We start from the raw sequence: 20,896 nt of genomic DNA, 5'->3' as shown, positions 1-20,896 counted from the left end.
TGCCAATTCACATATCTAAGGAGATAACCAAATTGCTGAGAGCAGCAAAGACCACTTTTCCTTATGCTAAAGTATTTATTCCCAAAATTAATTATTCCAGGGCACTTCCCTCTGAGATCCAGGCCAACATTCGGGAACTCAACAAAATAATAGAGGATACAGGACACTCGATTCAACGATTGCCATCAAGACAATTCGCCACAGAAGGGGACAACATCCATTGGACGACTGAGACGGCGGAAGCAATCTGGAATATCTGGAGACCTTTTTTTTGCCAAGAAGCCTCCCCCCACCCAAACAGATGACCCTGAAGGATCCAGTGGTCAACCTTTCAACCTCTTTCAATCTAACAAGACATCATAGGGGGCTCCTTGAAAAGGGTCTAACATTTGTTCCAACCACAACCTTAAGGAAAAACCAGAGAAGAACCACCAAGGCCCATATAAGACATTACCATAGACGATTAAAACTAGTATCTCATTTCAGTAATTCGACAATGACAGCACCACCTAAATTTCAATTGGCCTCCACGTGGGAACCCGAAGAGCGAGAAGTTCCTAGGGAATTGGTAGAATTAATACATAGCGATAGAGTGGCCTTAACACAAGTGGATGTGCCAAAAGAGGTACCAAATTTAACAAAGGACGAAAAACTGGCCCTTGATGAATTAAGTTCGGCAGAAAATTTAATCATTAAACCAGCAGATAAAGGCTCAGCGGTGGTCATTATGGACCGACAAAATTACGTGCGTGAGGCACATCGACAACTCCACAATTCAGAATATTACCTTTCTATTCAAACACCAATTTATCCAAACACAGAAAAGGCAATCCATGTAATATTGGATCAAATGAGAAAAGAGCGTTACATTACTAAAAAACAATTACTGTATTTAAAAGGAACATCTCCGGCACGTCCAAGATTCTTTTATCTACTACCTAAAATTCACAAAGAGCCAGCGACGTGGCCCTGGCCCTATGTCATGCCACCAGGACGCCCCATTGTGTCGGATTGCGGCAGCGAGTCCTACGGCTCAGCAGAACTTTTGGATCACTATTTGAATCCTTTGGCAGTGTTGCATCCGAGTTACATCAAAGACACCAATGATTTTGTTCAGAAAGTACAAGCCCTAACCTTGCCTCCAACTTGTCTGTTGTTTTCCATGGATGTTGAAAATTTGTACACGAATATTGACACGTCTAAAGGTTTGGAGGCAGTACGCAATGTCCTGACACGTAATCCGGTAGTGGGCCGCCCGGATAAACACATTTTGGCGTTGCTAGAACTTAATTTGACCAAGAATGATTTTCAATTTAACAAGGAGTGGTTTCTACAGGTCAAGGGGACAGCAATGGGAAAGCGTTTCTCTCCAGCCTATGCCAACATCTATATGGCGGAGTGGGAAGAGGGCGCCTTGGCACAGTCTCCTAAGAAACCTATTACCTACCTGAGGTACTTGGACGACATTTGGGGGATCTGGGGGGATTCTAGGGAAGAATTTGATCTCTTCCTAAAAACGCTAAATGACCAGCACCCTTCAATTAACCTTACGGCACAGGTTAGCGAAAGGGAAATAAATTTTCTCGATACAACCACATTTAAAGGATCGGAATTTAATATGACAGGGAAATTGGACACACGAGTGTTTTTCAAACCCACAGACACTCATGCATTGTTGCACAAACAGAGTTTTCACCCGAAACACACATTTAAAGGTTTGATCTACTCACAACTCTTGCGATTCGAAAGAATTTGCACTCGTTCAGAGGACAGAGAAGAAGCAACCAGAGTTTTGTTCAAGGCCTTACGACAACGGGGCTATTCCCGGTCATTTCTCCGTAGGGTCAAACTACAGGCAGGGAAAAAGACGAGGGGAAGTGAGACGCAAGAGGTCAAAAGAATCATAATTCCACTGATATCGACCTACAACACCTACACAGTCAGTGTTCACAGAAAGATCAAGCAGAACTTAGAAAGGTCAACGCTAACGGACCTAAAGGAGAGACATAAGGTGGTTTCGGCCTTCAAAAGAAATCCAAATTTAAAAGAACTGTTGGTGAGCACTAAAATGCAGACCAGGCCCTCTCGCGCGGCCAGGAGATCAGTAGGAGTGATATCAGATTCTCAGAAAAGAGAACATTTCTTCATTCAAACAGGCAAAGACTTATCTACACGGAATGCGGTCTACTGCATGAGCTGTCGGCTGTGTGACGTTATGTATGTGGGACAGACTCGAAATGATGTCAGAAGCAGATTGCATTCCCACCGCTATAACATCACACATAACCAGAAGCGTAACACTCACGTAGTATGCCATTTCCGCCTGCACGGGTTACATAACTTGAGAATGCGGATTTTGGAGAGCTGTGCGGGTTGGACACAAAGAGACAGGGAAAACGCGGAGATGAGATGGGTCAAGAGGTTGAAAACTAAATATCCACGAGGACTCAATGTAACAACGACGGAAACTGAAAACACTTGAAGTTCTGGGTTAAAATGGAAATTTTATTTGGAAAGTTTACACGTTAAAGTAATTCTAAAAGGAATTCCCTCCAAAGACTGTATATAGAAATTAGGGAAAATAACATAGTTCCTTTGTTTATGTTCTTGTGGGGCGTTTTATGAGTTGGGAGACGGCTAAAAGGGATGTTGGACATAGACTGAAAGTGGATGAGGAACTTAGCCCTGACGGGGGGACGACTTGATGCGTCACATCTGGGGCTCCTGACACTTTCCATTTAGTCAAAAGTCTAACCCTGATTGGCTGGGTTTCCTAACAACATAAACAAAGAGTCCAACTCGGACACCAAATTCTAATTTTCATCTTCAATTGTAACAAACTAATATTAATTTTAACACCCAATCAATGCGCAAAACTTCAATAAAGTTGGATTTTTAAAAAAAAGATGACCTAATCCTAATTCTGACCTTGACCCTTGACCCTATTCCCAACCCCTAACTCTAAATGGATTAGGAAATTATACCCAATTTCAACAAGATTAATCTAAACTGAACCTTAATTCGATTCTAAATGCAATGAACTTCCAGACTAAATTTTTAAATCCAATCAAATATAAACATTTACGAATTAATTTAATTAAATTACAAAACGAAAAGGCGAAACTATAATCGAATCACATTTTTGATTTTATAGCAGGCCCTAAAAGAAAAAAAGAAAAAAAAGAAGAATTTTTCTTCAAACGCATAAAGGAAAACATTGGACGTGATGAGACACTGGAGGGCGCCCTTGACACATTAAATCGCGTTGGTACCAACGGACCTCAGTTAGACGTGAATATTATGGACTGAATATTATCCTTTGAATTTAGAAACGAGTAAGTTGGAAAACACTATTAAATAGTATTAAGAGGTTTTTCAATAAGTTTGATTCTAATCGAATTTTGGAACGAATGCTTTGGTTGGCATGATTGCTGGCGGAGAGTTGCTCTGACGTACGGCGAAAAAAAAGGTGGGGGCTATTTCCGGTTTGGCTAATGTTTACTAGCTGCCTTGTATAAGAGATTGTTGATTCCACATACGGAGTTGGATTAAGGTGAGTGAGTGTTTTTTAACGGACAAAAGTGACCGGATAGTGCAAATAAACAATACCAATCTAAATGTATTCTATTATTTTCACCGGGAGGAGTAATTTTAATAATATTATGTGTTATCGGGGGCCGCCATGACTTTGGCAAGGGCTTATGGGTATTTCCTAGTTGCTAATGCTCGCTAGCTGCGGTACGCGTAGGACGATATCGCTCCAAACAGGTGATTAGTTCGGTGATATATGTTGAAATTACGGCCGAATGGGACCGGGTGTCAATACAGGAACGGGCTCAGGAGGTTAAAACAAAAATTATTTGTTCGTTATGGATTTACGAAAGGACTTAGGTATTATTAGTGTCTATGGGCGGCGCCATTGTTTTGGGGCTGGGGCTTATGGGTGCTTCCGCATTGCTAATGCTCATAACATTAGCTACGATACGCCTACAGCTATTTCGTTACAAATATACGATCTTATCAATGTTATAAATTAATTTTACGGATGAATGGAATCGGGTAAAATACTTTAATAATACCAGGGGATTTGTGGACATTTTATTCCATTTTGATCGTTGTTTGGGAGAGATGATGTGGTGAAAGATAGGGGGATTACAGAAGCGGCCGGAGTAACGGACAGGAGTTTACGAGTACTTCTGGGGGGTTGGTACCTAGGAGTATCGCGATTTACGTTGATGTGTATTTCTAAATGTACGATTTGATTTAATAAAAAATATGAATTGAATTTTTAATAAAAAACTATGAATTGAATTTACATTTGAATGTTTTGCGACTAACACAATTAAAGAGTGCCAATACGTTATGGCCGAATTTTTTGGTGCTTGTCAGTTGAATGGGGGGGGCGTGGTTGGATGACGAGAGCCGCCACGATGATTCGCCTAGGCTCTTTGAGGGGGACGTTCGACGGTGGCGCTGTGACTCAGGAGAGGGGCACGGGGAAAGACCTTCTTTCAAGGTAATATGTGATTACTCAGATTCCTTGAGAGAAAATGGTGAACCATTTTTAGTCGCTAAAGCTACGCTACGCTTCACTACACTATGCTACGCTTAACGGTGATGTTAACCGGTCGTATGCTAAGCTAAACTATGCGTTGTTAGCCCTTTATTATGTTGTACCGAACTTACGTCATGCCCTATTATGCCAAGGGGTGGTGTTAATTAGCTTAGCTAGGCTATCATTTGCTCTGCTATGGAGTCTTAGACAAGTTAGATTTTTAGTGTTTAGAGTGGTTTTTTTTAACAGATTCTCGGGGGATTTATGAATTAACTATTTCCTTTGACATAAGCGGGATCGGATACATAGAAGGGGGCTTTAAAGGAGAAGTCAGTTACTTTTAACACGATTTAACCCAAAAAAAAGGGGGCGCCAAAGAGGCCTCAATTGGTGGAAGGGAGAGCCATAAGGGAGGCGGTGAGGTTTTTCTTCTCCCTAGTTTGGCCTCTGGGGGGCAACATTCTCTAATCTAAAAACATGGGCTTTCCAACGGACGGTTAGTTGGAAAAATATTTAGTTAGGGTACAATGACAGAAAAAAAATGAAAGAGGAAAGTGATCCAACAGAGATTTGGTGGAAAATAACAACTTCTTGGATGACATAAAATTTATTAAGAGTGGAAATAATACTTTAAGCGTCATTAACACAGGTGGACCACATGGATTCCAATTTGCATTTATGAGAATAAGGGTGGTCCCCCAATAAAACTGAACTGTGGGAAAACAACATTAAGAGGGAAATAACAATAAATGGAATACAAAGGTTCATGTACGTTTAATAGTTTAACAAATCAATACAACAAAAGGACTAGAAGACGGACCAATTGATCTACTCTGTCTGCGTTAAAGCTGGACAGTTGACTGGACAAGCTACTGGATTTTCAATTGACGAAGTAGACACACTCCGGGGCTTGATCGACCCCGGCGGGGCCTCCCTTGGGCGAGGGTGTCTGGTGATAATGGCCGAAACACTCTAAGACCCCAAGGTCCACTACTGATGAGGTGTCTACCAAATTTTGACATCCAAATTACCTACAACAAAGACCCTTTTTAAACAAAACAGTTTTTTTTAACAAAAATAGATTTATGAAAAAATATATTAGTTCAAACACAACTAAAGGTTAATGGACACAATTAATATAAGGGTGGTCTTGTATTTAAGACAAGGGTGGTTTTGTATTTAAGACAAGGAGGCCTTGGGGGTCTGTACTTTTCTGTAACTTTTCACGGTTTCCGTCTTGCTAGGGGGGGACCTGGGTGGCGTCTCGGCTGCCCGGAGTAGATTCTGGCGGAGTTGCGTCCTCACTTTGCCATCCTTCGTACCGAAAAAGAGATAGAAGAACAATCCAGATTTGGTATTACCTGGTACGGCGAGGTTTACTGCAGGGAATATACACGGGTCGGTGACTTCCGTTGCCTTTTTTCTGGCCGACGGGATCGACGAATCCTTTAGGGAGGGTATAATGAGACAAATTCAAAGTACCTAACCCTAATCCCTGACCTCTAGCCCTAACCCCTGACCTCTGGCCCTAGCCTTGACCCCGAGCCCCTAATCCTTAGCCCTGGCCCTACTAACCCTACTAACCCTAACCCTAGCCCCTGACCCCTAACCTTAACCCCTAATTCTAACCCCTAACCCTAACCCCTAAATCCTAACCCTTGACCCCTGGCCCTGATCCTACTAACCCTAACCCCTAACCCCTAACCCTGACCCTAACCCCTAGCCCCTGACCCCTAGCCCTGACCCTTACCCTAAACCTAACCTTAATCTTTAAGGAAAACAGTGGTTAAATATAAAAACAAAACATTAGGTTAAGAATAATGCAAAGTGGATAGGCATAATGTAATCCAAGGTTGGAAAGGTAAGTGAGTTTCTCTCAATTTTTTCTCTAAAAAATTTTTTTTCCATCTTGCTGGCCGAAGACCTGGGTAGCGCCTCAGCTACTCGGGGGAGGTTCTGGTTGAAGTGCAGTCTCACTTTGCCGACCTTCGTACCCACTCCAAAATTTATGCGACTCTGGTACGGTGAGGTTTACTGACGGAGACATGCGTCGGCCTGTGCCCTCCGCTGCCTTCTATCTAACCAACTGGGTCGGCGGACCCTTTGGGGAATGTGTAGCGAGATAACCTTAAAAACCTAACCCTAACCCTAACCCTAACCCTAACCCTAACCCTAACCCTAACCCAATCCAGATTTTATGTGACCTGGTACGGCGGGTTTACTGCGGGGACATGCGTAGGCCCGTGCCTTCCGTTGCCTTCTATCTAACCGACAGGGTCGGCGGACCCTTTGGGGAAGGTTTAGCGAGACAAACTCAAAATACCTAACCCTAACCCTAACCCTAACCCTAACCCTAACCCTAACCCCCCCCCCCCCCTAACCCTAACCCTAACCCTAACCCTAACCCTAAACCCTAACCCTAACCCTAACCCTAACCCTAACCCTAACAGGTAGGCCACATAGAGTCCAATTTGCATTTATAATAATAAGGGTGGTCCCCCAATAAAACTGAAATGAAGCAAAACAACATTAAGAGGAAAACAACATTAAATGGAATACAAAGGTGGTTCATGTACATTTAATAGTTGAACAAATCGGTACAACAAAAGGACTAGAAGACTGACCAATTGATCTACTCTGTCTGCGTTAAAGCTGGAGAGTTGACTGGACAAGCTACTGGAATTTCAATTGACGAAGTAGACACGCTCCGGGGCTTGATCGACCCCGGCGGGGCCTCCCTTGGGCGAGGGTGTCTGGTGATAATGGCCGAAACACTCTAAGACCCCAAGGTCCACTACTGATGAGGTGTCTACAAAATTTTGACATCCAAATTACCTACAACAATGACCCTTTCTAAACAAAACAGTTTTTTTTAACAAAAATAGATTTATGGAAAAAAATATATTAGTTCAAACACAACTAAGGGTTAATGGACACAATTAATACAAGGGTGGTCGAAAAAAGAAGAGAAAGAGAATGACCTCTAACCCTAACCCCTGACCTTTAACCCTAGCCTTGACCCATAACCCCTAATCCTTAGCCCTAGCCCTACTAACCATACTAACCCTAACCCCTGACCCCTAACCTTAACCCCTAATTCTAACCCCTAACCCTAACCCCTAAATCCTAACCCTTGACCCCTAGCCCTGATCCTACTAACCCTAACCCCTGACCCTAACCCCTAACCCCTGACCCCTAGCCCTGACCCTTACCCTAAACCTAACCTTAATCTCTAAGGAAAACAGTGGATTAAATATAAAAACAAAACATTAGGTCAAGAATAATGCAAAGTGAATAGGCATAATGTAATCCAAGGTTGGAAGGGTAGGTGAGTTTCTCTCAATTTTTTCTCTCTCAACTTTTTTTTCCATCTTGCTGGCCGAAGACCTGGGTAGCGCCTCAGCTACTCGGGGGAGGTTCTGGCAGAGGTGCAGTCACACTTCGCCGTCCTTCGTACCCAATCCAGATTTTATGTGACCTGGTACGGCGGGTTTACTGCGGGGACATGCGTAGGCCCGTGCCTTCCGTTGCCTTCTATCTAACCGACAGGGTCGGCGGACCCTTTGGGGAAGGTTTAGCGAGACAAACTCAAAATACCTAACCCTAACCCTAACCCTAACCCTAACCCTAACCCTAACCCACCCTAACCCTAACCCTAACCCTAACCCACCCTAACCCTAACCCTAACCCTAACCCTAACCCTAACCCTTATTCACCGAGCCCGACTTCTCCTCCAACACCGTGCCCGGATCCGAGGCCCGTGACTCCGTTGACGGAGCCCGTGACTCTATGGACGCCGATTCAGACCCGTTCGTCGCCGGCACCGAGTCAGGTTCCGATACCCGTGGTTCTGTTGGCGCCGGTCCAGGCCCAGACTTCACCGACACCGAGTCCGGTTCCGCGGCTGAGTGATGCAGTAGATGATGAGGGCAATAGTGTGGTGATACCGCCACCTGTTCCGAGCCAGCCGCTGGTGTCTTCCCGGCCCCCATGCAAGGCCAAGTTAAAAACCAACCGGGTTGTCCTGAGCCCTCCTGCGTCGCCTGATCCTTCCGCGTGGGTCCAGAGTTGGGCTCCCCCGGGGGAGGTCCAGGCTGGTGCCATGACGGGGCAACCAATGCCACCTGAACGCCGGAGAGCGCGGAACCCCCAAGGTCAAGGGTCCCACCAAATCACTGGCAGGTGGCTTATTGTGGGTGACTCCAATGTAGGCCAGTTGCCGGCCCCTATAGGCCACGAAATACAAGTGATCAGTTTACCGGAGGGCATATTTCGGCACGGCCATGCGTGCCTGGACAATGCTCGGGTGACTCACGGCCGGGGGATGGACATCATTGTCTTGGCGTTTGGCATATATGACAGGGCCAACAAGCCTAAAGAGACGACCATTAAGTCGATCCAGAGGATGCTCAGGTCCCTCAAGGACAAGTTCCGTTATGCGCCCATCGCCATCCCTCACATCCACTATTCGGACCTCTTGCCGGACTGTGAAAAGGAGAACCTCAACGTGGTCAACGACTGGGTCAAACATCATGAGGACGTTGTACAGCTTCCCCGGCTACCGCACGGGCAGTTCCGGGTCCAACGGGACCAGCTCCAATGGACGGCTGATACCGCGGTCAGGATGATGGCCCTCTGGGAGTCAAGCCTTCACACTCTCATTTGTGGTGAAGAATATTGTGGTGAGGAATTTTGGGTGGGCCCCTAGTCCGATCCTTTCCCCCGTTCCTGTCCACACCCTCATCCTATCCTAGCCCTAACCCTAACCCTAGCCCCAACCCTAACCCTAACCCTAACCCTAATCCTAACCCTAACCCTAACCCTAACCCCAACCCTAACCCTAACCCTAACCCTAATCCAATTCCCTGTTTACGTCCCACTAGGAACAGAAATTCCAAACAGCAGGCTCAATTAACATAATTAGGATAAATTTATTTGAATTAATTCGGACCTACTAACCTTAATAAAATTAATTCGGACCCACTTACCTTGGATACTTACCTCGAATTGGTGCCACGCCTCTGGTCCCCGGACCACGCCCACTAAAAAAATCACAAAAGGCAAATAATCAACAAATTATACATGTATATAAACACTTACCTGCATAATCCACTCACCTGTAGTCCACGCCTCTGGTCCCCGGACCACGCCCACTGAAACATCACAAAGGATAAAAAATCACAAAAGATAAAACATCACAAAAGACAAAAAGTCAATATATAATAAAGAAAAAAAATTTTTTTAATAAAATAAATATATAAAAAAACAAGACAACACAATATTCAAATTCTACTTCATAACAACAAATTGTAAATGGAACACATTCGTTAAGGCAAAAACCAGTATCATTTCCAGAAAGAAAAAAGTCAAAAACCAGTTTTATTTCCAAAAAGAAAAGAAGTCAAAAACGAAAACATAAATTTGTAATTAGAAACTCGAACCGAACAGAGAGTATAAATAGACGTGCAGACGCTCAGTGCGTTGAGGGAGAGCAAAGGGTGAACAACTCAGCAGTAATTGCATACAATAAAATTCAGCAATTTTTCAATCATTTTTTGTTTGTGTGCCAGACCTGAGGAAGGCCCTAGCGGCCGAAACGTTGTCAGGGCACACTTTCATTATATATTGGCCATTCCAAATCTATAAAAAGATATTTTACTCAAAAACTGCTTTATTAAAAATAAAAAAATTACTTTATTACATATATATAAAAAAAATTACATATATAACAAAGGCAAAATCCTAATCATGGAGCAAGGTTGGACCACGGTCCACTATGGCCAACGCCGCCGCTTTGCTCGCCAGAGCCCTGGGCTGGAGGCTGGGAGGTGTGCTGGACGGATGGACCGTGCTTTTGCCCCTCCTTCCTATGGGTGGGGGGGCTCCTACCATAATCCTAACCCTAACCCTAACCCTAACCTAACCCTAACCCTAACCCTAACCCTAACCCTAATTGGTCCTGGCCAGCATGGCTGGCGCGGCCGCAGCGGGCAGGATGCTCTGGAGCTGGTTGTGGGGTGCGGGCCAGGATGGTAGGACCGTGCCTTTGTTCCTCTCCTTCGGGGGAGGAACTCCATATATCATCCTAACTCGCCTGTGCCACCTCCTTTGCCGCCCCCACGTTTCCGGTTTCCGTTGGGCTCCTGTTCCGTTTGTGTGCTGTCCCCTTAACTGGTCCTATCCCAGCCCTAATCCTAACCTAGCCCCAATCCTAACCTATCCCCCAACCCTAACCCTAACCCTAACCCTAACCCTAATCCTAACCCTAACCCTAACCCTAACCCTAACCTGTCCCCGTTTCACAATAAGACAAAAATGTCAACCTACAAGATAAAAATTGAAAATAAACAAGTCAAAAAATTGATTGGGAAACCACAATATACAAGTCAAAAATTTGAACCAAAACGGAGTAAAAAGGAAATACTTACCATAATACTTACCCGAAATAAACAAAAAATACTTACCTATACCGGAGTTCGCAAATCCACGCCCAATCGGTGCCTGCAAATAAAATAAAATATACCAAGCCAAAACAAGAAAAGGAAAATCACTTTCAAAAAATATGCGCAGTTCGCTATAAAAGGCCCGTTCGGAGCAGGAAGCTCTCAGTCTCGATGCGGCCATGGAGGAGGAAACAGCTCCCCATGCAATTAAACTAAACCAAATTTAGGGACAAATCCTGTGTGCCAGACCTGAGGAAGGCACAAAAGATGCCGAAACGTTGTCGATGGTCACACAGATGTACAAAGTAGCGCAAAATGACGCCAGTAGAAACCAATTGGAAGCAAATAATAAATTACCCACGCTCTACCCAGATAGGAGAGCGCATGGATGCCGCACAGAGCAAGATGCTCTCGCTCCACCCAAATAGGGGAGTCGAATGATTGTGCGAGGTACGTATATAGGGTTGAACGCAAACGCAGCTGTCAATCCTACTTGCCAAATCGAGACTCATTATTAATTATATAACAAAGGCGACCGGATAGGTAATGTACAATCAAAGACATACAAACAGTGAGCACAAACACGTGTCCAAGGTCAAAAAGATCTTTATTAGGCCCTAATTGGTCCTGGCCAGCATGGCTGGCGCGGCCGCAGCGGGCAGGATGCTCTGGAGCTGGTTGTGGGGTGCGGGCCAGGATGGTAGGACCGTGCCTTTGTTCCTCTCCTTCGGGGGAGGAACTCCATATATCATCCTAACTCGCCTGTGCCACCTCCTTTGCCGCCCCCACGTTTCCGGTTTCCGTTGGGCTCCTGTTCCGTTTGTGTGCTGTCCCCTTAACTGGTCCTATCCCAGCCCTAATCCTAACCTAGCCCCAATCCTAACCTATCCCCCAACCCTAACCCTAACCCTAATCCTAACCCTAACCCTAACCCTAACCCTAACCTGTCCCCGTTTCACAATAAGACAAAAATGTCAACCTACAAGATAAAAATTGAAAATAAACAAGTCAAAAAATTGATTGGGAAACCACAATATACAAGTCAAAAATTTGAACCAAAACGGAGTAAAAAGGAAATACTTACCATAATACTTACCCGAAATAAACAAAAAATACTTACCTATACCGGAGTTCGCAAATCCACGCCCAATCGGTGCCTGCAAATAAAATAAAATATACCAAGCCAAAACAAGAAAGGGAAAATCACTTTCAAAAAATATGCGCAGTTCGCTATAAAAGGCCCGTTCGGAGCAGGAAGCTCTCAGTCTCGATGCGGCCATGGAGGAGGAAACAGCTCCCCATGCAATTAAACTAAACCAAATTTAGGGACAAATCCTGTGTGCCAGACCTGAGGAAGGCACAAAAGATGCCGAAACGTTGTCGATGGTCACACAGATGTACAAAGTAGCGCAAAATGACGCCAGTAGAAACCAATTGGAAGCAAATAATAAATTACCCACGCTCTACCCAGATAGGAGAGCGCATGGATGCCGCACAGAGCAAGATGCTCTCGCTCCACCCAAATAGGGGAGTCGAATGATTGTGCGAGGTACGTATATAGGGTTGAACGCAAACGCAGCTGTCAATCCTACTTGCCAAATCGAGACTCATTATTAATTATATAACAAAGGCGACCGGATAGGTAATGTACAATCAAAGACATACAAACAGTGAGCACAAACACGTGTCCAAGGTCAAAAAGATCTTTATTAGGCCCTAATTGGTCCTGGCCAGCATGGCTGGCGCGGCCGCAGCGGGCAGGATGCTCTGGAGCTGGTTGTGGGGTGCGGGCCAGGATGGTAGGACCGTGCCTTTGTTCCTCTCCTTCGGGGGAGGAACTCCATATATCACCCTAACCCTAACCCTAACCCTAACCCCTAACCCTAACCCTAACCCCTAACCCTAACCCTAACCCTAACCCCTAACCCTAACCCTAACCCTAACCCTCATCTCTCCTCCCCTTTTCTGTCCTAGGGGGGGAGAGGTATGAGACCATGTGTCGGGTCAGAAAACTCGGGGTTTTGGTTGAGATGCAGTCACATTTCCCATTACCTATCCGTGGTCTCTCTCTCTCTCTCTCGCACTCGCGCTCTCTCTCGCGCTCGCTCTCTCTCACACTCTCTCTCTCTCTCTCTCTCCATCTTCCAAAATAACTTCCCTAATTTTCATTTTCTTGCTATTGGCTAGAATAAATATGGCGCAGAGAGGCAACTTTTCCAACCTGGTTAGGGCCATCTTCAACCTCTACATAAGGCAGTGGAATGCTTGCAATCTACCTGAACAGGGACTCTACAGGACCACTAGGAGCGGGGGGAGCAAGCCCTGAGAAGAAGGTTAGGTTCCCTCACTTCGGAGGATGAATCAAGAGCACGGATTGGCAGGGCCTTTTCCATGGCGGCCTAAGAGGAGACGGGAGAGACGCCAATGGTGAGTTAAGAAGATGAAGACGAAGGAAGAAAACTCGACGACGCGGGGAGTGCAAACAGCGGTAGATGTGCTGCTGGAGCTCCTTGAAGAAAGAAGAAGAAGATACCAAGAACCTGGTCCTAATTTTTCTGAAGCACGAAGAGGGAGAGAAGATCCATCACAACGGCAGGTGAAGGAACGCATTCACCTACTTAGGATGAAAGCTCGACGACGTGCGAAGGGCCAATGGTAAATGTGCTGCGGGAACTCTTTGAAGAAAGAAGGAAAAGGTACCGAGAACCTGGTCATAATTCTTCTGAAGCACCCTAAAAAAAAGGGGGGGGAGAAGATCCACCGCAACGGCTACTAGTGGAGACAGCATCGGTCCAAGCACGGGACACTGCAACACAAACTTCAAGTCCTAAATTCAACCAGATTCTAGTCTTGAAACTGAACCAAATTCTGAAATCAATTCTTTACCCTGAGTCAAATCCTACCCCTTAACCAAATTGCAAACAAAATCCTAAACTTGACCAAATCTAGATTCCAGAATGAATTTTAAATCCAACCAAATATCTAAAAATTTACGATTTAATTAAATTAAATTACAAAACGAAAAGGCGAAACTATAATCGAATCACATTTTTTATTTTAAAGCAGGCCCTAAAAGAAAAAAGAAAAAAGAAGAATTTTTCTTCAAACGCATAAAAGAAAACATTGGACGTGATGGGACACTGGAGGGCGCCCTTGACACATTAAATCGCGTTGGTACCAACGGACCTCAGTTAGACGTGAATATTATGGACTTAATATTATCCTTTGAATTTAGAAACGAGTAAGTTGGAAAACACTATTAAATAGTATTAAGAGGTTTTTCAATAAGTTTGATTCTAATCGAATTTTGGAACGAATGCTTTGGTTGGCATGATTGCTGGCGGAGGATTGCTCTGACGTACGGCGAAAAAAAAGGTGGGGGCTACTTCCGGTTTGGCTAATGTTTACTAGCTGCCTTGTTTACGAGACTATTGATTCCACATACGGAGTTGGATTAAGGTGAGTGAGTGTTTTTTAACGAACAAAAGTGACCGGATAGTGCAAATAAACAATACCAATCTAAATGTATTCTATTATTTTCACCGGGAGGAGTAATTTTAATAATATTATGTGTTATCGGGGGCCGCCATGACTTTGGCAAGGGCTTATGGGTATTTCCTAGTTGCTAATGCTCGCTAGCTGCGGTACGCGTAGGACGATATCGCTCCAAATAGGTGACTAGTTCGGTGATATATGTTGAATTTACGGCCGAATGGGACCGGGTGTCAATACAGGAACGGGCTCAGGAGGTTAAAACAAAAATTATTTGTTCGTTATTGATTTACGAAAGGACTTAGGTATTATTAGTGTCTATGGGCGGCGCCATTGTTTTGGGGCTGGGGCTTATGGGTGCTTCCGCATTGCTAATGCTCATAACATTAGCTACGATACGCCTACAGCTATTTCGTTACAAATATACGATCTTATTAATGTTATAAATTGATTTTACGGATGAATGGAATCGGGTAAAATACTTTAATAATACCAGGGGATTTGTGGACATTTTATTCCATTTTGATCGTTGTTTGGGAGAGATGATGTTGTGGAAGATAGGGGGATTACAGAAGCTGCCGGAGTAACTGACAGGAGTTTACGAGTACTTCTGGGGGGTTGGTACCTAGGAGTATCGCGATTTACGTTGATTGGTATTTCTAAATGTACGATTTGATTTAATAAAAACTATGAATTGAATTTTTAATAAAAAACTATGAATTGAATTTACATCTGAATGTTTTACGACTAACACAATTAAAGAGTGCCAATAGGTTATAGCCGAATTTTTTAGTGCTTATCAGTTGAATGGGGGGGCGTGATTGGAGGACGAGAGCCGCCACGATGATTCGCCAAGGCTCTTGGGGGGGACGTTCAACGGTGGCGCTGTGACGCAGGAGAGTGGCACTGGGGAAGACCTTCTTTCCAGGTAATATGTAAGGTTACTCCGATTCTTTGAGAGAAACTTCTTTGATGACATAAAATGTATTAAGAGTGGAAATAATACCTTAAAGGTCATTAGCACAGGTAGGCCACATAGATTCCAATTTGCATTTATAATAATAAGGGTGGTCCCCCAATAAAACTGAAATGAAGCAAAACAACATTAAGAGGAAAACAACATTAAATGGAATACAAAGGTGATTCATGTACATTTAATAGTTGAACAAATCGGTACAACAAAAGGACTAGAAGACTGACCAATTGATCTACTCTGTCTGCGTTAAAGCTGGAGAGTTGACTGGACAAGCTACTGGAATTTCAATTGACGAAGTAGACACGCTCCGGGGCTTGATCGACCCCGGCGGGGCCTCCCTTGGGCGAGGGTGTCTGGTGATAATGGCCGAAACACTCTAAGACCCCAAGGTCCACTACTGATGAGGTGTCTACCAAATTTTGACATCCAAATTACCTACAACAAGGACCCTTTTTAAACAAAACAGTTTTTTTTAACAAAAATAGATTTATAAAAAAATATATTAGTTCAAACACAACTAAAGGTTAATGGACACAATTAATATAAGGGTGGTCTTGTATTTAAGATAAGGTTAGTCTTGTAGGTCTGTACTTTTCGGTAGCTTTTCACTGTTTTTCCGTATTGCTGGTTAGGGACCTGGTTGGCGCCTCGGCTGCCCCTAACCCCTAACCCTAAACCCTAACCCTAACCTTAACCCTAACCTTAACCTTTGACCCCTGACCCCTAACCCTAACCTTAATCTCTAAGGAAAACAGTTGGTTAAATATAAAAACAAAACATTAGGTCAAGAATAATGCAAAGTGAATAGGCATAATGTAATCCAAGGTTGGAAGGGTAGGTGAGTTTCTCTCAATTTTCTCTCTCAACTTTTTTTCCATCTTGCTGGCCGAAGACCTGGGTAGCGCCTCAGCTACTCGGGGGAGGTTCTGGTTGAGGTGCAGTCTCGCTTCGCCGGCCTTCGTACCCACTCCAAAATTTATGCGACTCTGGTACGGTGAGGTTTACTGACGGAGACATGCGTCGGCCTGTGCCCTCCGCTGCCTTCTATCTAACCAACTGGGTCGGCGGACCCTTTGGGGAATGTGTAGCGTGATAACCTTAAAAACCTAACCCTAACCCTAACCCTAACCCTAACCCTGACCCTAACCCTAACCCTGACCCTAACCCTAACCCTAACCCTAACCCTGACCCTGACCCTGACCCTGACCCTAACCCTAACCCTAACCCGAACAGTCGACAACTCTCTGCTCTCTTGAAGACTAGCCAGCTATTTCACGAATATATTTTTTTGGGGTTTTTTCATATATTTTGCTTTCATAGTACCTGATGAAGACCGATTAAGGTCGAAACGTCAAAAAAGTATTTGTTTGAATTCATTTATAAAAGGATTTTATTTGTTGTTTTTGGCACAAGATACTGGGTTTGGGATATTGGGACACCAATTGATTTGGGGGTTTCAATAAATTAAGGGATTGAATTGGAATTCATTGGCGAATTAGTAGATTGAAGGTTTAGGTGAATAAATAAATTTAAAAATACATTAAAATTTCAATAATAAATAAGCTAAAAGACAACAATGTCAGAGTGGACGGTGGTTAGTCGTGGTCGGAGGGGACAACGTCAACCGCCCAATTTTTTGGACAGGGGGAATAGGGGATCCTGGGACAGGGTGGTCCGTGCACCTCCTCGCTCCTTTTGGAGTGAGTCTCTGTACTCAAAACCTAACCAGCCAGTACCCCCTCCCGGGTTCCCTCGCCCTCCTGGTCCACATCGCCGCTCATATGCGGATGCTGTTAGTGCAACTTTCCGACTGACCCGAGGGAGGACTCCTCCGAGGGGGATTGACCCCAGTGTCAGAAGGCAACCAGCTGGTCCCCAGTTTGGGAAGATGATACGAAAGTTGTATGCAGTGATCCGACAGGTCCACCATCTGCAGAATGTGTCTCCCGGGCTCGGGAAACCAGAACCACATTCAATAACGAGGATGGTGGGGATTCTGTCAAACATGATTAAGCCTGCGGTCCCGTCAGAACGCACTAGGGACCTGATTTGTGGAAATGCTCGGAATTGGGGTTACAACACTTGCCTTATCCTTCAGGAACATTACCAGGCGGGGTTGGAGGTGATTTTGAATGAGCTACCGAGTCTTCTTACTCCGAACTGGAAGGAGGCGTATGAAGTTGCGATCCGCTGGGCGAGGCGCAATTTACCTCGGCTCCAACAGGGAGTACTTGATCAGGCGGAGACATTGGTCATGAAAAAGATGGGAATGTATGCAGAAGGTCCACAAGAGTCTGTGGAGCAGATCGAGCAATCCCCGGCCCATCGCCTGCCGGCAGAGGTGGTCCCAGTGATCACGGCGACGGATGGGACAGATGAGGAGGATCCAAATTTGGCTCAGGGAGCGCCTGGGAGGGAATCTCCACGGGCCGAACCCCCACGGGAGCGTAGGGAGGCTCGCAGGAGGACGAGTGCAGCGGGGAGTAGAGCCCTTACTGCAGATAATGTTCTACAGGAACTGGAGCCCTTCCTCATGCCAGAGCCTGATATAGAGAGGGAGTTTTTGACCCTGGACGACACCCCTTCGAACTTGTTGGATCTGATTGAGGAACTTCAGGAAGAAGAATGGGCTGTTGGGGCCCAAACTACTCCGTCGGGGCAAGTTCAAATGGAGGGGGACGCTCTAGTCCACCAGAAAAAGAACTCGGGTAATGAGGAGGAGGGAGTATTGGAAGACTTTGGGTTATTGCCTCTTTCCTTGGAACCACCATTGTTTAGGGTGACCAGACACCAAAATACACAACGGAAAAATGTAGTATGGAGTCTGGTACCAGCTAAAAAGTGGCTCATCATCGGGGATTCGAATCTTGCGAGGTTTCCTGACTATGCCACTCGTGACTTACAGATAGATAGCTATCCGGGTGGCCATTTCCGCCACGGGCAACTGCTGTTAGAACGGACAGTGTCACTGCCTACAGTCACGGTGGAGAAACTAGTGTTGGCGTTTGGACTGAATAGCAGGGAAAACAAAGTGGACACTACGATAAAGAACATGCAGGCTGCGCTGAGAGCTGCCAAACGGACATTCCCTTTTGCGGAGATTTGGATTCCCCTGGTGAATTTCTCTTGCCTGTTACCAGAGGTAGAACAGGAGAACTTAGCAGGCCTCAACCAACATGTTGAAAATAATATGCCACACATTCCCCTTCTGCCTGTGGAGAAGTTCCAAACGGATGACAAGGGGATCCATTGGACGCCTGTAACAGCCAGGCATATGTTGGATCATTGGAGGACCTGTTTAAACTCCTACACCCCTTAAATCCGACACAGGCAGGGGCGGACAACGGGCTATCCCTACAGGTCGCCAATGTGGTAGTTTTAGCAAACAACTTCAAACTTTCGGGGCCTCAACACAGCCTACTAAATAAGGGACTGACATTCGTACCTACCTTAGACGTCGGCAAAGGTCAGAAGACACAATTGTTGTCGGATATACAGACGTATCACCGTAGAGTAATGTTGACTGCCCACTTCAAGAATTCGGATCGGAAAGGGGTCCTTCCATTTGTGGGCCCATCTCATTGGACCCCACCGATCACCCAGTTACCAATCACAATTCAAAACTTAATAAAGGTGGATCGGAATGTTTTTAGAAGACATTTTAAGTCAGTTCCGGAAAAATCAAACATGTCACGACAGGAAGTTAAAGCAGTACGGGAATTGGCAAACATGAAGCACATTGTTATCAAGCCTGCTGACAAGGGGTCGGCAATCGTCATCATGAGTAGGGAACAATACACTTTGGAGGCAGAAAGACAATTGAATGATGCAAAATATTATAAAAAATTGGACCAGCCAATATATATGGAGACAATTCATATGGTAACGGAAATATTGGACTCATTAGTCAGAGGAAAATTCATCAGTTCCAAACAACGACTATACTTAAAAGGCAAGCAACAGCCACGCGAGAGACGATTTTACATTTTGCCAAAGATACACAAGGATCCAGAAAGTTGGACGATCCCTTTTGAGGTTCCTCCGGGAAGGCCAATAGTCTCTGACTGTGGCAGTGAAACTTATTTCACTGCGGAATATCTAGAGTTCTATCTGACTCCACTGTCAATCAAGCATCCTGCCTATGTCCAAGATACGTACCACTTCATTGACATGGTCAAAGCCTTGCAGGTCCCTTCGGAATTTAACTTTTTCTCCATGGATGTTAATAACTTGTATACTAATATTCCAATTGAGGCCGGAATTGAATGCGTTAAACAGATTTTTCGAAAGCATCCGGACCCCAGGAGACCGGACGACGAATTATTGAAATTATTGGAGATCAACTTAACCCGTAATGATTTCATGTTTGATGAAAAATTCTATTTGCAGATCAAGGGCACGGCCATGGGTAAGAAATTCGCTCCGGCCTATGCTAATATCTTCATGGCTAATTGGGAGGAAGGGGCATTGTCAAAGTGTGAACAACGGCCGACCTGTTACCTACGATACTTGGACGATATATGGGGGATTTGGGAAGGGTCAGAGAAGGATTTCAAGGAGTTTGTGAAGACCCTCAACTCCCATGATCCCTCTATCCAGCTTAAGACCGAATTTCACAAGAATTCAATCAATTTTTTGGACACAACAATTTTTAAGGGACCAGATTTTTTGAAGAATCCAAAGTTGGACATTAAGGTCTATTTTAAGACTACGGACACACATTCCCTTTTACATAAAAATAGCTTCCATCCAGTACATACCTTCAGGGGGATTGTGAAGTCACAACTCCTAAGATTTCGCCGGATTTGTACGAGAGACGAGGATTTTTGCGAAGCAGTTAAGATCTTGTTTACAGCTCTGAAGAAACGGGGGTACAGTAAGCCCTTTCTCAGACACTGCCTTCGTACTTTTCAGGAGAGAAAGGTAAAGGGTCAGGAGAAAGTCATCCCTCTGATCACGACCTTCTCATCAATCAGTACTCTGTTGAACGGGAAGTTAAAAACCAATTTCCAGGAACTGGGTGTCCGAGATGGACTATTTTCTGAGACTAAGGTCATTTCTGCCTACAGGCGGAATAAGAGTCTGGCGGACATTTTGATCCGGGCAAAGTTACCAACATTAAAGCGGGACAAAGCCTTATTGTTGGACACGCAATTCAAGAGACTACATTTCGTTAAAAATATGGGTACGGGAACGATATTTAGAATTGACCAGGGATTCAACCCAAAATCTAGAAATTGTGTTTATGTTATTTTTTGTAACAAATGTGGGATCCAATATGTTGGCGAATCACGAAACAGTCTGTCCACGCGCATGTATCAACATCGGTATAATGTCAAGAACAAGAAGGAAATGGACACGCCCATAGTTAAACATTTTGCTGATCATGATTTGGCCTCAATGAGAATGGCGGGATTACAAAGAAACATT

At 44.7% G+C, this 20,896-nt stretch overlaps 1 protein-coding gene across 1 annotated transcript; it reads left to right on the top strand.

The window, feature by feature from the left end:
- Positions 1–965: 965 nt before the first annotated feature.
- On the top strand, positions 966–2,460 carry LOC119119330. Its single transcript, XM_037245713.1, has 2 exons — positions 966–1,877; positions 2,000–2,460. Exons 1-2 carry the CDS (start codon positions 983–985, stop codon positions 2,008–2,010), a joined length of 906 nt encoding a protein of 301 aa, XP_037101608.1. The 5' UTR covers positions 966–982; the 3' UTR covers positions 2,011–2,460.
- Positions 2,461–20,896: the final 18,436 nt, after the last annotated feature.

The sequence above is a fragment of the Syngnathus acus genome, unplaced genomic scaffold (assembly GCF_901709675.1).
Source record: "Syngnathus acus unplaced genomic scaffold, fSynAcu1.2, whole genome shotgun sequence".
Taxonomy (NCBI): Eukaryota; Metazoa; Chordata; class Actinopteri; order Syngnathiformes; family Syngnathidae; genus Syngnathus; species Syngnathus acus.
Note: the sequence above shows the minus strand (reverse complement) of the source record. Positions and strands in the feature narration are given on the sequence as shown.